At 45.7% G+C, this 14,538-nt stretch overlaps 1 protein-coding gene across 1 annotated transcript; it reads left to right on the forward strand.

Annotated features, from left to right (window-relative positions):
- The first annotated feature begins 3,572 nt into the window (after nucleotides 1–3,572).
- On the forward strand, nucleotides 3,573–13,036 carry TENT5C (terminal nucleotidyltransferase 5C). The gene is made up of 2 exons (XM_055002682.1): nucleotides 3,573–3,622; nucleotides 9,319–13,036. Exon 2 carries the CDS (start codon nucleotides 9,343–9,345, stop codon nucleotides 10,504–10,506), a length of 1,164 nt encoding a protein of 387 aa, XP_054858657.1. The 5' UTR covers nucleotides 3,573–3,622; nucleotides 9,319–9,342; the 3' UTR covers nucleotides 10,507–13,036.
- The last annotated feature ends 1,502 nt before the right edge of the window (nucleotides 13,037–14,538 follow it).

The raw sequence follows: 14,538 nt of genomic DNA on the forward strand, positions 1-14,538 counted from the left end.
CTGTTTAAACATTCCACAATTTCAGAAGCACTTTGCTACATGGCACAAGGCTCAAGAAACATGAGTGCCGGGCTTCCTTGTCTTCCCAGAACAAGTTGGACAATTGTTTGGACCGCTGCCCTAGAATCACTCATGAATTGGGGCTAATTGAAACATCAGTAGAAATGAGTCAGGGAAACTCTTCCTACTGTTGAAATTACAGTAATCTTTTGTATCTTGTTCCTCAGGAGTCCTGTCGATCCCGTGGGTGCTCTAGAGTTTTGAAATCAGGTAGTCAGCGTGGCCAACCACAAAATGGCTGCCATGGGGGCTGGGGCCAATCAGAAAAGGTTGGGAGGTTTCAAGCCCAACATCATCCTATGATGGTTCTCCAGGTAGACCCAAAAGTGATGACTGGGTTCTTCTGGAGCTCTTCCTGCTCCACTGATGTACAGGAAAGTTGGGGCTGGTCCTTTGCTTTGCAGGCACCAGGAAACACCCTTCAGACACTGTGTTAGGGGTGCCAGCTGTACCTTGTCATACACAAAGCTGAAGTACGTTCCCGGTTCTCAGTCCTTATTCAATATGGTACGGAAGCTGCTTGAATATGGAACATCCCAGAACATATATTGCTGTTAGTGAGATACTGTCCGCTGAGAGAATCCTTAGCATTTTATCCAGCCCAAGTTTTGTTTTGGTGCCTGGTGCTCTCAAGTGAGATACTGCAGCACCAATTATATTCTTTCCTATATAACAGTAAATACGTTTCTACACTATTTCACCCACATTTCACAATCCTGGCAATCCTTTAAAGCAGTGAGGGCCAGAGGTTGGATGTCAAGACAAGAGCTGGACAGCTCGGGGTTCACATCTTCACCTTGTCTTAACCTAAAGCCAGTCTGTCTCTCTTCCTCTTCCATTCTCTTTCTTATCCTTTATAGGGGTGGGAATGTAAGGATAAAATGAGGGAAGAGTGTATGCCACACTGAACTTTTTGGAAGAGAAGTGGAATACAAATGTAGGTTCAGTAACAAATAACCTTCTTTGGTGGGGAGCATTATTCTCTGCCTATTAATGCGGGAGGGGAGGACTGAGAGAACAGGAACTCGGTTCAGGCCACCAAATTTTCTTGGCTGTGTTTTAAAATATGATGGTTGCGAATTTTGTCATAAAAGATGCTTGGCATTTTGGGTGTTGGAACGGCAGACTCAGGTTCAAACCCCCACTCTACCATGGAAGCTTGCTGGGGGACCTTGGGCCAGCCACACAGCCTAACCTACCTCACAGGGTTGTTGTGAGGATAAAATAGAGGAGAGGAGAATGATGTAAGTTGCATTGGGTCCTGTTACAGTTAGGAAAGAGGGGGAAAGTGACTTTCCTTGCTGGGAACTCCTTTAGACCAAGGTTTTCCTGGAAAGCACCTGGTAATCGGTTGACACCACTTACAGTGAAATCCTAAACAGAGTTACTCCAGTCTAAGTCCATTTAAATCACTGTTAGTTACCTCCTGAGAACATCTAGATTGATCTGCTGAGAAAGTACCTTTCCAGTCCTAGCAAAACAACAAAGTAACAGGATGGAAACCCTGAAAAATACCTTATAGCAAAATTTGTAGCATCCTAGCAGTCTGGCACATTGGGAAGAGATTCAAAGGAATATCTCAGAGAAATATATTGTACTAAGGAAGCCAAAAATGTCTTTATAGAAAGGTTTATTAAAGAAAAAGGGGGGGATGGTGGGTGGTTTCAAAAGGAATAGGAAAGAGGACAAAATCCAAAACACGGGGAAGAGCTCACTGTCATGCAGAACATGGGCTCTCAAATAAAACAACATTGAGCTAACTCAGCCAAGTACACTTTTCCTAGGCTGTAGTAGGTTCCTCAGAGCATGTACAAAGGTCCTTACAGCACCAAGACAGTGGAGGAGGAGTCCTTCCTTAACCTCCGGTCTTGGGATCTCCAGAAGTCAGGTCATTCCACAGTGGGGACAAAGCCCAGAGCCTCCAGATTGTAGGTAGTGGAGTCTGACCTAAGACAGCCTCCTTGGTGAGACTGATCAGCGGATCTAACCAATCTCTGATGTCAGAGAGTATTGCTGCCAATCAGAGAATTGTTTCTGGATGCTCCTGCCATTTTAATGGCTCTGCGCTTCCATGACTAAAAGAGAACCTGTCCCAAATTGATTGTCCTTTGTCAAAAAGGGATTAAGTTGGCCAGGGAGAGCCAATGGGGAACGGAAGATAAAGCCTTATTCCCATGTAAACCCCAGAGGTCCAAGAACCCGGATGCTCTTAAGCCATAATGATGAATCTTGGGATCCCCCACTGGGGACAAAGGTGGGGTATAAATGAAGCAAATAGATAAACTTGTGCATCTATTATCTTAATAAATGGCTGAAGTGAGAGTTAAACAGGGGACTTTGAGTTTGTTTAAGTGAACATGACTTGCTAATGGCGACAGTGTGCACTAAGAGACGTGTGTGCGCGCCTGTGTGTGGAGGGATTCCCAAGTGATAGTGAAAGTGCTTTAAAATATGGGACGTAATGAGTTGTCTGGCCGTGTCTGGAGCCGCAGCATCCTGAAAGTGTGGCTGGAATCCGTGCCGATCAGGAGGACCCCCTCCCCTCCCCAGTAGAGAACAGTTGCTGGAGAATCAGACTAGCATCTGGGTGTGGTTGAAGCGCCAACTATTCGGGCCATCACTCTCTTTTGGTGTGGCCTACCTCTCAGGGTCGGTGTGGTTTTTAAATTAAGGAGCTGCACCAAGCTCCTAGGAGGAAGAGGCGGGATGAAAAGGTTGTGCACACCTGTCATTAAAACATGGCCCATGCATAGGTGCAGATGGGCAGTTAACCGTACCTTATGGTGGAGAGTGGCATCAAGTCTTAGGTGGCTTATGGCAACCCCTAGTGGAGTTTTCATGGCAAGAGACTGAGAGCCAAGCTACAAGTGACGCCTGACACAGGTTGGACACTGGTCAGCTTCCCTCAAGTTTTGATGGGAAATGTAGGCGTCCTGGTTTTGCAGCTTGGCTCTCCATTACAGCTGCAAAGAGGGTGGTTCGCCATTGCCGGCCTCTGCAACCCTGATCTTCCTTGGAGGTCTCCCATCCAATCACTAACCAAGGCCCACCCTGCTTAGCTTCTGACAAGTTAGTAAAGAGTCCAGTAGCATCTTTAAGACTAACCAACTTTATTGTAGCATAAGCTTTTGAGAGCCACAGCTCTCCAAACTTTATGCTACAACAAAGTTGGTTAGTCTTAAAGATGCTACTGGACTCTTTACTATTTTGCTACTACAGACTAACTCTACTAACTCCTCTGGCTCTCTGACAAGTTAGGGCTCTCCTGGGCTATTCAGTGGCCGGAGCGCCTTCCCTTCGCTGGCTGCTCCTGCCCAGGAGTCTCCAGCGCTATCAGCGCGCTATCAGCGTTCACACGCACCTCGTTGTACCACGATAAGGCCAGCCAATGGGAGGCTTCGCCTTTCCTCCCTTGCCCCGGGATTGGCTCCCTCGCAGGGCGGCGGGCGTGGTCCCCTCGGCCGGCGGCGCTTATAAACACAGCCGGGCGGGCGCGGGAGCCAATGCTGGGAGGCTGCTGGGGCTGCTGCTGCGGAGCTGGGGCGAGGCTGGTGCGCCGCTGGTGAGTGCCGAGGCGGGGCGAGCGCGCCTTGCGCCTGCCGGAGAGACTGGAGGAGCCGCGATCCGGAGCGGCCGCTTTTGGCCCCGCGGCTTTGGGCAGCCTTTGCAGGGCGCCCGGCGCTTGGGCTGCGGGGCTCGAGGGTGGGGCGGAGCGGAGCGGAGCGCGATGGGGCGCCCCGTTGAGCACTGCTCCACGTCAGGGCAAGGGACTGCAAACGCAAAGCCCGCCCCGCAGCTGGAGAGGGGCCGAGCCCCGGCTTTGGTCTGCGCCTTGCAACTGTGGATTGAATCCGCGGAAAACTCTGAAACTGGATTCCCCGAGCACTCTGCGCTAGGGTTGCCAGCCTCCAGGTGGAATTACAGCTGATCTCCAGGCTCTAGAGAGCAACCCCCCTGGAGGAAATGGCAGCTTCAGAGGGTGGGCTCTAGGGCAGCCTGCCCTACTGAGGTCCCATCGCTCAACAAACCCACCCTCGCCAGACTCGACCTCCCAAATTTCTAGGACTTTCCCAACATGGAGCTGGCAACCATCCCCCCAGGTGATACTGCCTAACCCGCTTTGCCCCTTTATTCTGTGGCATGCATCTCCCAGGCCTGGGTGGGATCCACTCAGCGCCCTGCACGTGATGCAGCCCATAGCTAAATAAATAAATAATCAAACAAATAAATAGCAAACCCACCATTGTCCTCTTTTCCTCCCTGGAGATAGTTAGGTGGGTGGGTCTGCAGCAGAACAGCAGGGCTTGAGTCCAGTGGCTCCTTAGAGACCCTCAAGATTTGAACGTGTAAGCAGAATTCCCTTCTTCAGACACTTGGAGCTTTGACTCCTGGAAGCTTACACTCTAATGTAGTGTCTAATGCCAGTCTTAGAATTGCTTATGCTCTATTTCAGCATTTCTTCAACTCTCGATCTGATTTTTGCTAATGTTATGTCTTTGTAAAGTTGTATTTATTTACCCCTATAGCTTATTGAAATGTCCTTGATGTTGACTGTAATCCACCCAGAGTCTCAGTGAGAAAAGCTAACTATAAACTATAACTAAATATAACTATAACATAATAAATAAATAAAGGTGCTACTGGACTCAAATCCTGCTTTCCTCCCCGTGGCTTCCATGGAGCCTTCGTGGTTCAACAAGATCCGGTGTTCTCTCCTTCCTGAGTTGTCTGTGTGGTTGATGGGCTGTGATCTGAAAGGGAACCCCCCCCCCCAGCTCCTCTGAGCAAAGAGGATTTGCAGCACCTTCAAGGCCAGTGCCTTTAGGGTAGCAGAAAAGCACGTGCCGGGTAGGCCCCCTGCGTCAATCAGGCGTGTGAAGCAACTCCTCAGTTTTGCACCTACTATGCACACAGACAGGAGGGAGGAAGTTGTGATATATATGTGACATGCAAAATACATGTTTCTATGGAAAAAATTAAGAGTGCATAAATAAAAAGCATAGGGCTCTGAGTAGTGGCTCTGAGTAGTAACATTTAGCATCTTCAACTTGGCTAAGAAAGTAGACAAGAGCAAGACTCCAGTAGCACCTATATGACTAACAAAATTGGTGGTAGGGTGCGAGCTTTCATGAGTCACAGCTCACTTCTTCAGATACATAAAGCTCATATCCTACCACAAATTTTGTGAGTCTTACAGGTGCTACTGGACTTTTGCTCTTTTCTACTGCTACAAACAGACTAATTCGGCTACCCATTTTGAGCTATGGCTAAGAAAGGAATGACTTTGTTCCACCCCTGGTTAATACAGTTCTGTTAAGGAAAACTCAAGAGCCTGTCTTGTGAAGTATATTTGTTAAGGAAGAGTGACTTTCAGGTTTGCAGCAATAGTGTCCTGGAAGAGTGACATGCTCTCCTACAAAGAAGGCAGCCATTTTTATGTTGAGTTTGTCTTTTTTCTGCCTGGAGACTGGATTCTTTTATAGAAGGCTATTGCTGATGGACGTTTATATATGGCTGTTTTCACACTGCTTACCGGCCATGGAAGATCACACTGAGCTCCCGGAATGACAGCGTCTTCCTGGCGAGAACTACCGTTCTTGTGCGAAATCGTGCCAGCAAGACGCTGTTGTCCCAGGAGTTCGGTGCGATGTTCCGTGGCCGGTAAGCAGTGTGAAAATGGCCCAAGTGAATGAACCCCTCAGCATGGCGGCTGTTGTTTTGTACCTTGACAGCGCTGCAAAGTTGGTATCTGGGTTTATTTCATAGTCTAGACCCTGCGCAATTGTTGCTGATAGATATGGGAACTGCCTGAGCACCTGAGGCCTGTGAAGGAGAAGGAGATCTGCACACTGGAGTGGCTTTAGCTGGGAGCTGCAGGGGAGGCCTTCGTGTTCCTTGGGCCTGTTCTGTCTCTGCGTCCCGCTCTCTGACTGCATCAGTCTGCCTCTTCACTTCGTTTGGTAGTCTAGTAGTCTTGAAACTGCCTGGCATAAGGAACTGAAATCAGTGTGGCTGTGCTTGGCTCTAAACTGCATCATGCCGTATGGTGTGGTGCACTCTGGATTAGGAATAAGCAACCTTTTTGCCCCTCCCCAAAAACTCACCTGCAAAGCCACTGATGAGCAAGGGTATGGTGTTTGTGAGAGAGACCAGGGTTGTACTTAGCAGGACACACTGGGGCTGCCAAGTCAGCGCTCAGCTAAGCTGCCAGGGTCTCAGACTCATCTGGGAGGCAGATGATAGGCCTGAGCCAAGCCTGTCCCCTTTGCCCATGCTGTTAGCCCCAGCAGGGTTGCCAGTGCCCCAAGGGCTGTGCTTAGTTGTGCGCGTGAAGAATTGGCCCCGAGAGTTGAGCCAACTGGTTTGGTGTGCTGCTGCTGCCGCCTACCGCTGCTCTGGATGGCAGCTAGAACTGTACGGAGATGTGTCCCAGTTGGTAGGTTTCCAAGATAAAGAGTGCCCAAGTCCACCAATCACACACTTATGTCAAAATAAATAGTCTTTTGGTACTATAAGACAGATGTTTTGGTGCCACATACTGACATAGCTTCCCCAGTTGTACTTTGTAAGTATAGTAGAATGTGCTGTAAAACATGGGAAGGAGTGGGCTGTTGGGGAATTGCTTTGGGGAAAGGTCTTACTGGGCTGACTGGTAAAAGCTGCTGGGAAAAAAATCCCCTATGCAATATGGTATGGGGTGGGGGGAGTTTCTTGCTTGTTTGATTGTGATACACCACCAGTGTATGGCACTGTTTTGCTCTAGAAGGCCTGGGAAATCCAAGCTGTTGCAAAATTCCTTTTAGAACTAGTTGGGCTAAATAGTAGTGAGCTAGCTTTGGAATTTCATGGAACTCTCTCTTGGATGATAAACAAGAGTGTGAGAATGGGGAGGCTTTACTTTTCCATGGCATGATGGAAGCCCCCCCCCCCCCCGCATAGCTCTCGAGCTATTTCTTGGGATATTTAAATTTGAGAGGCACAAAAGAAAATCCCCCAAAATGCTGACCCTAAACATAAGTGTTGGTCATTCACTGAAGTCTTTTTATCCTGGGATATGGCATTAAGTTATATTTATGAAATAACATAATTTAGAATTGGCTAGATGTATGAAAAATTTTACTGCATACCATACCTGAAATGAATAAAAAGGCAGTGAGTTGGGTCCAAATATGCTGTTCAGCCGGTGGAGAGAACAACCTTCTGTTGGTGAAGGAGAGGGGAGGGCATTCTTCACCTGTTCCCTTCTGCAGGCTCCTGCTTTACCTCCACACGGTGCTTAAGGCCTCGATCCACCCACCCCCGGCAGCAGAATCTTGCGGTGTTTGGTTGACCTATAGGAAAAGGGAGAGGTCAGGAAAGGCACTGCCAGTTTCACTTGACCGTCCTGCTTTGGATTCAACCTCAGCTGAGAATCATGAAGATAAAAATACTGCAGCCATAGTTAAAAATGCACAGTGTTCCAGAACAGAAGATGTATACGGAAAATCTGATTTTGGCTGAAATGAAAAAAGCAAACGCTGAGCACAGTTGAATGAAACGGAATGCGCTATTGCTTTATTTCAGCAGACAGCAAAATTATTTGTATTGGAACAAATGGTATGAATAGATTCCGCAGTTTTTTATAGTCCATTTCTCTGTAATTTTGTGTAATGCAAATAACAGGATGCGTCTGTATATTTTAATAGCTTTTGAACGTGTCATTTACGGAGAGCATTATGGACCCCTGGTTTTCTCCTGTCCTGTCTCAGTACTCTCAATATTGAGAAATGCTGACTTCAGTGTTTCCCTTGAACTTTCATGGGGAAATGAACTTGCATTAGGAGCCTTAGATGTTAACCTGTAGAAAACACTTGTTAATGCAGCTTTCAAAAGGCTGTAGATATTTCTAATGAAGAATTTAGTTCCTTGTTGAATCTGAACTGCACAGTGTGTGCCGCAAGCAAATTCTGGAAGTCACTTTGTAGAGTCACTTCGGTGGCAATGCATGGGATGGAGAAAGAGGTACAAGCTTACTTCTCTTCCTTTAAAAAAAACAATAAACTTGTCTAGCATCTGTTAGCCCTTACACAGTAGTCACCTGGCCTGAATGGATGACTCCTTCCCTTGTGTATGAAGGCAGAACTTGGTTTCTTCCGTGGTGGGAAGGAATCCTCAGTCATTCTGCTTCCTGCCTCTGTGAGAAGACCAGTGGTGCTGAAGAAGCTGTCGGTGCCTGGCCCCATACCTCTTGTGAAGCCCACCTCCCAAGTTACAGCTTTCGAAGGGTCAGAGGCCATGACTTTACCTGTCCCTTTATTCAAGGGCATTGTTGCACAGAGCTCTCTACTATGTTGAGTAGCGGGACTTTAATCTGGAGTCAAACCTGGTTTGATTCCCCAGTCCTCCACTTGAAGCCAGCTGGGTGACCATGGGTCAGTCAGAGCTCTCTCAGCCCCACCCACCTCACAGGGTGATTGTTGTGGGGATAATAATGGCATACTTTGTAAACCTCAGAGTGGGTGTTAAGTTGCCCTGAAGGGTGGTATATAAATCAAATGTTGTTATTCTCTGAACCAAACTGTAGATGGTCTCCAACTCTGCACTGCTTTTTTTTACTCTCCCCAGATATGCCATATTATAATTCCAAGTGGGTTTTTTGTCTGCAGGCTGTGTGCCTGTTCTGCTCCCCACCCCCCCGTCGCACTTGACTTCGCCATATACTCTTTCTTTCACCACAGCAAAATTAAGAAAGTAATCAAAAGCAGAAAGGCCTCTTAAAAAGTGTGATTCTTTAGCAAATAAAGAAGTTCCCGGAGAAGAAATATAAATGGGGGGGGGGGGTTACATAGCTAAACAGTAAGAATGTCTTTAAATACCTTAGGAATGGGAATCTGGCTAGGGAGATGGGGCAAAGGGGTGAAAGGATTGCTAAAGGAATCTAGGGAGGCTGCAGAGAAATTGAAGGGATTTTTCACATCAGCTTTCACTGCAAATCATGAGAGAGTTACTTTTGTCAGAAGTGCTGTTTTCAGGAAGGATGTTGGAAAAACAGAGTCAGATAAGATATGATGAGCATAAGGAGTTTGCTTCAGCTGCCAGAACCATGAACTCCAGTACTGAGGAATTACTGGTCTATAGAGTCCAGGGCAACAGACAGGTACCCAGGCTGTTAACACCACTAAGGCTTCACCATGTCTCTACCCTTGGAATAATTATTGTCTTATGTCATCATGGTCTCATTTTGCCATCTGCTACAAATGTTTTTCCCCCTCTTTCTAGTTACTTTGAATATCTGACTCTACGATGGCTGAGAACGGGCTCAAAGCGAATTGTGTGTCCTGCAGCGTGCTCAGCTGGGAGCAAGTCAGTCGCCTGCACACGATCCTGTCAGAGGTGGTACCAATCCATGGACGAGGCAACTTCCCAACTCTGAAAGTAACCTTGAAGGATGTCATCCAGACGGTCCGCAGCAGGCTGGAGGAAGCCCGCATTCAGGTGCACGATGTCCGTCTGAATGGGTCTGCAGCAGGTCAAGTCTTGGTCAAAGATAACGGACTGGGCTGTAAGGATCTGGACCTTGTCTTTCAAGTGACCCTCCCGAGTGAGATGGAGTTCCAGTTTGTCAGAGATGTGGTTCTACAGTCCCTTTTAAACTTCTTGCCTGAAGGTGTGAGCAAACAGAAAATTAGCCCCATGACCCTTAAGGAAGCCTACATTCAGAAGCTGGTGAAGGTGTACACTGAAGTTGACCGATGGAGCTTAATCTCTCTTTCCAATAATCATGGTAGGAATGTGGAACTAAAGTTTGTGGACCGTATAAGGCGGCAGTTTGAGTTCAGTGTGGATTCTTTCCAAATAATACTAGATTCGCTGCTCTTGTACTACAGTTGCTCAGAAAATCCGATGTCTGCGCACTTCCATCCCACTGTGATTGGCGAGAGCATGTATGGTGACTTTGAGAAGGCCTTGGATCACCTTCAGAACAGACTGATCGCTACAAAGAACCCTGAGGAGATCAGAGGCGGGGGCCTCCTGAAGTACAGCAACCTCCTTGTGAGGAATTTCAAGCCCATGGACAGAGAGGAGATCAAAAGTCTAGAGCGCTACATGTGTTCCAGGTTTTTCATAGACTTCCCAGATATTCTGGAGCAGCAGCGTAAATTGGAGAGGTACCTCCAGAACCACTTTGCTGAAGAAGACAGAAGCAAATATGACTATCTTATGACCTTGCGCAGGGTGGTGAACGAGAGTACGGTGTGCCTCATGGGACATGAACGAAGGCAGACCCTGAACCTGATTTCCCTTTTGGCGCTCAGAGTTCTGGTCGAGCAAAACATCATCCCTAGCACTAGTAATGTCACTTGCTACTACCAGCCTGCTCCGTATGTCAGTGATGCAAACTTCAGCAGCTACTATATTCCAGATGCTTGTGGGCAGTCTTATCCCACTTGGTTGCCTTGTAATTGACTTGTGTGTCCTGCTTTTCAAAGCCCTTAGTGCCTTCCAGATCTTTGCTGTGCGGAAGAATACCTCTCGGGCTGCAGCTTGAAGAGTTCTTTGATAAACCACAGTATAGCTTTCTCTCTCCTTGCTTCAAGAAAAGGACTGTCTGGCTTCTAATTGGAGAAATATTGTGTCCTAGAACTTCTCTATACTTGTTTTGTTCTTGATTTCTTAAAACTGAATATTGAAGGATGATGTTGGATGAGAAACTTTGGTTGGTTGCTTCCATGTCTCCTAAAGTTCCCTTGTAGGCTGTCACTTCATGGTGTGTAAACTGGTGTGACAATCCTGCACTTGGCCAATCTCAAATCCCTATGAAGTTAGTGGGATTTCAGCCATAGGTTGTGTGCAGGATTGTAGCAGATGACTTTTTTCCCCTCACTGAGAAGTTGTAACAATTTTCTCTAAGTTGTGGCAACAGACAAAAAGAGTAGAGAAGAATCTATGCTTAAAGAATTCTGACAGTTCCTTGGCATTTTTAGTTGGGAAAGAAAGATACCCAAAGTTGCAGAGTTTGGAAACTTCAGATTGGCTTAAATCAAAACTTACTTAAAAGTTAAGGTGCTAGCAACTATGACAACCAATCCCTCCAATTTTCTCTCTTTTTTTTTTAGTGTGAACTTTCTGGCTGGTCAGTCCAGTTTTGAACATTCCAGCAAATTAACTGTTCTCCATCTTGAATTCTGTTGAAAAATGTTAAAGATCTGTCTTAACTGGGGGAAAAGCCAAGACAAAATTATGCATCCCCGTTTGTTTATAAATGCAGCCTTCTAGCTTAGTAGCCTCCATTTGCTTCAGGGCTCGGCCTGGGAAGAGTGTCACTAATTTCTTCTTGGCTTCACTAATTGAAACTGGCTTCTCTGCTACACTATTAGCATTTTAAAGGAAATGTATTTTTGAACACACATTTCTTCCTTTAAAATGCAAGTAACAAAGTGAATTTTAAAGATTATGGAATTGTGTGGTCTTTAGTCAGTGGCTGAAGCCCGAAGATCTTGAAGGTGTTTAATCAGTGTTGGTGTGATAGAACTAGATAAGACTTGCCTAGACAATACCCTGCTTATGTGCAGTTCCACTGCTCACTGTGCATCGGTATGCATTTCTGAAATAGAATTATTGGGGATAAGATCAGTGACGGCCACCCGTGAAACTCTGGTTTCAACACTGGAGACATCTGAGAATTGAGAACGTCTCTGGCACTGGTCTTCTATGTAGTATTTCATAGGGTTCTTCTTGGAACAATCAGTTTAAAAGAAGTTCATTAAAATAATGATAATAAAAGAACTTTTCCAGAGATTGGCTGAGTATTGTTGGAGCCACTCAAGTTCAAAATGTAGAAGGGGACTTCATGACTTACATTTTTCAAATGGGGTGCCTTGAGCCAGAAACAGGGTCGCTGTTATAATTCTACAGTTTTGCTTAGGAAGTCTGTGAAGAAGAGAAATGGAGTGTGAGAAGATCAATTTTGGGTGACGTCTTTGTATTTTTGTTTTATCCTCTAGTCAGCAATGCGAGTGATAACAGAACATTTCAGGTGTCCTGTATGGGACAAGGATCCTTCTGTTAAAGGAATTAATGTTTTATATTAGTATAGGCTTAGAGTCCAAAGAGTGGCTTCTACTGTTTACCTTCTCTGCCACACTATCTAACAAAAATATGTGTGGATGTGTGAGGAACAACTTTCTCTGCAGCTTCTGAACATGGCAAATAGTATGGCAGCCAGTCATCGGTTCAGTCAAAGTGGCTTTTCAGTACTGCCCCTTAATTGAGTCCCAGAAAGGGAAGTGAACTGAATAGCTAAGAGTTTGACCATGGCAGAATATTTATGGAAGCCATTTTTGGGATGGGTGTAGGACTCATATAGTCTTCATGGTAATTCCGAGTTTTTCTTCCATTAAATTGTTCATTCTGCGAGGACTTATACTCCTTCCTCGCTGGAAACTTTCTGTACTCCAAAGCTTTTTATCTGTAAAATTGCAGACAGCTTTGGGTGTTCCAGAGCAGCTCGCCTTGGATAAAGCCTGACCTGAATCAGATGGATAAGCAAAAAACTGAACGTTGAATGCAGTGCCAAGCCAGTTCCAGTAACTCTACTTGCAGAGACTAGATAACTGTTGTTGTCAGAGTGTCTGAAAGTTTCTGAAAATGGAAAATGCAGTACTCTCACCTGTAAAAGAGAACAATCCAGAGAGCAAGAGGTGTTCTTGACCTTTAAAAAAAGACCACAGAACAAGTGGCAGGCAGCTGCCGGATTGTGTATTGTGCTAGTAATTTCATGGGTGGGAAGAACGTAAAAATGGGATTGAATAAGGGAAGGGTTTTTGTTTGGTATTGAATTTAAAAGTTGGAGTGGGTTATAGACTTCTGAGAAGAGTCTCTTTACATTGTGAAACTTGTTGTATCCCTTATTCTGGCAAATGTATAAGTTCTTTTCGTTAAACAATAAATGTAATATTAGTTGCCAGCTGGCAGTCCACTCTCGTTGGAGAGTTTACTAGAGTGTATCTTATTTTGGTTTTCCTAATGTAAAATAAATGTTATCAACTTAAGTGTGTGTTGTTTTCTTCCCCATTAACATACCTTCAACCCCTCTAACCCAGAAGCATCTTTTCCAAACTTGCTCTTTTGTTCCATGCACCCTGCTGAGGCAGATGCTCTACAGAAATGTTGCCTGTTTTCCTTCTAGTCTGGGCCAGGTGTTGCATGTCCAATCTTTGGTTCTCGAAAGTATCCTTCAAACCCAGATCCATTAGGAACGCAACCTGTGAAGAAAGTTCCCTCTAACGTTCAAGGTAAGGCCTGCCCCTTGGGTCAGAGGATGTACACGGGCAACTGCAAGGGTGTCTTTGACTTGTAGTCCTGAGCATTCAGCATTGTTGGTAGAAAAGAGCAAGAGTCCAGGAGCACCTATAACAATGTTTGTGGTAAGATAGGAGCTCTCGTGATCCACAGCTCACTTCTTCAGATACCTGGAGGCTAGCACTGTTCAGTGACGTTAACCCAATGACTGTTGGTAGTGGGCTGGTCTTCTGCATATTATTTTACTTTATTTAGATCCCACTTTTCTCCCCAGCAGGCACCCATGGGGGCTTCCAGGGCAGAGTGGGGGTTTGAGCTTGGTCCTCCAAGATCCTTGTTTGACACTCTAACCATTATGCAACACTGGCTCTCCAGTGTGCATGTGAAGCAGGAATTTCAGTGGTTCACTACTCCACTGGAATGTCCCTACTGGATCACATCAGTGGTTTGTCTAGTCCTGCCTTCAGCAATGTTTGGAAAGATGCCACAGGAAGCCCACAATGGCCCTCTCCTGCTGAATGCTCCCTGGCACCTGGCAACAGGTAGCTTTTTGCCTCTGAACCTGAAGGTCTCATTCAGCTGCCATGGCTAATAGTCACTGGTAGACCTACTCTCCTTAAACTTGTCCCAACTCCCTTTTTATCCATCCCTCTAAGCCCGTGGCCATCATGACGTCTGTGGCAGCAGGGACCCCAAGTCAGCTCCTAAAGTCTTTCTCCTGTGCCAATATTTTAAAAAAAATTACCCTGCCTTTCTGCCTTCACAGGGCCACTAAGGTGGCTAACAAATTAAAAACATACAAATTAAAATATTGCCTTAAAGGCCATTAAAATATATAAACACATCTTTAAAACCCTTTTTATTGCTGTAGGAAAAAATTGCTTTAATGATGTATTTATTTAAAACCAGAATTGAAAATATAAATAGATAAAAGATTGAATGTAAACACAAAAGATAAAGACATCAGTTGAAGTTAAACTTGGCTAAATGGATGCTAAAGTAACGAGGTTAGAGTCTCTTGAAAATAGCATTAAAACGTTTAAAGTGAATAATTATGCATAACTTCCTCAGTTCACTACTGTATTCCGCATTCCTCCCTAAGTTTTGTGTCTGGATGTATGGGCCTTCAGGGAAGTGGTTAGCTAATTGCCAAGCTGAGCCTAGAGGAGATTCTCCTGAGATTCCGTCTCTCTACAT

Source organism: Eublepharis macularius, chromosome 18, assembly GCF_028583425.1.
Source record: "Eublepharis macularius isolate TG4126 chromosome 18, MPM_Emac_v1.0, whole genome shotgun sequence".
Lineage (NCBI taxonomy): Eukaryota > Metazoa > Chordata > Lepidosauria > Squamata > Eublepharidae > Eublepharis > Eublepharis macularius.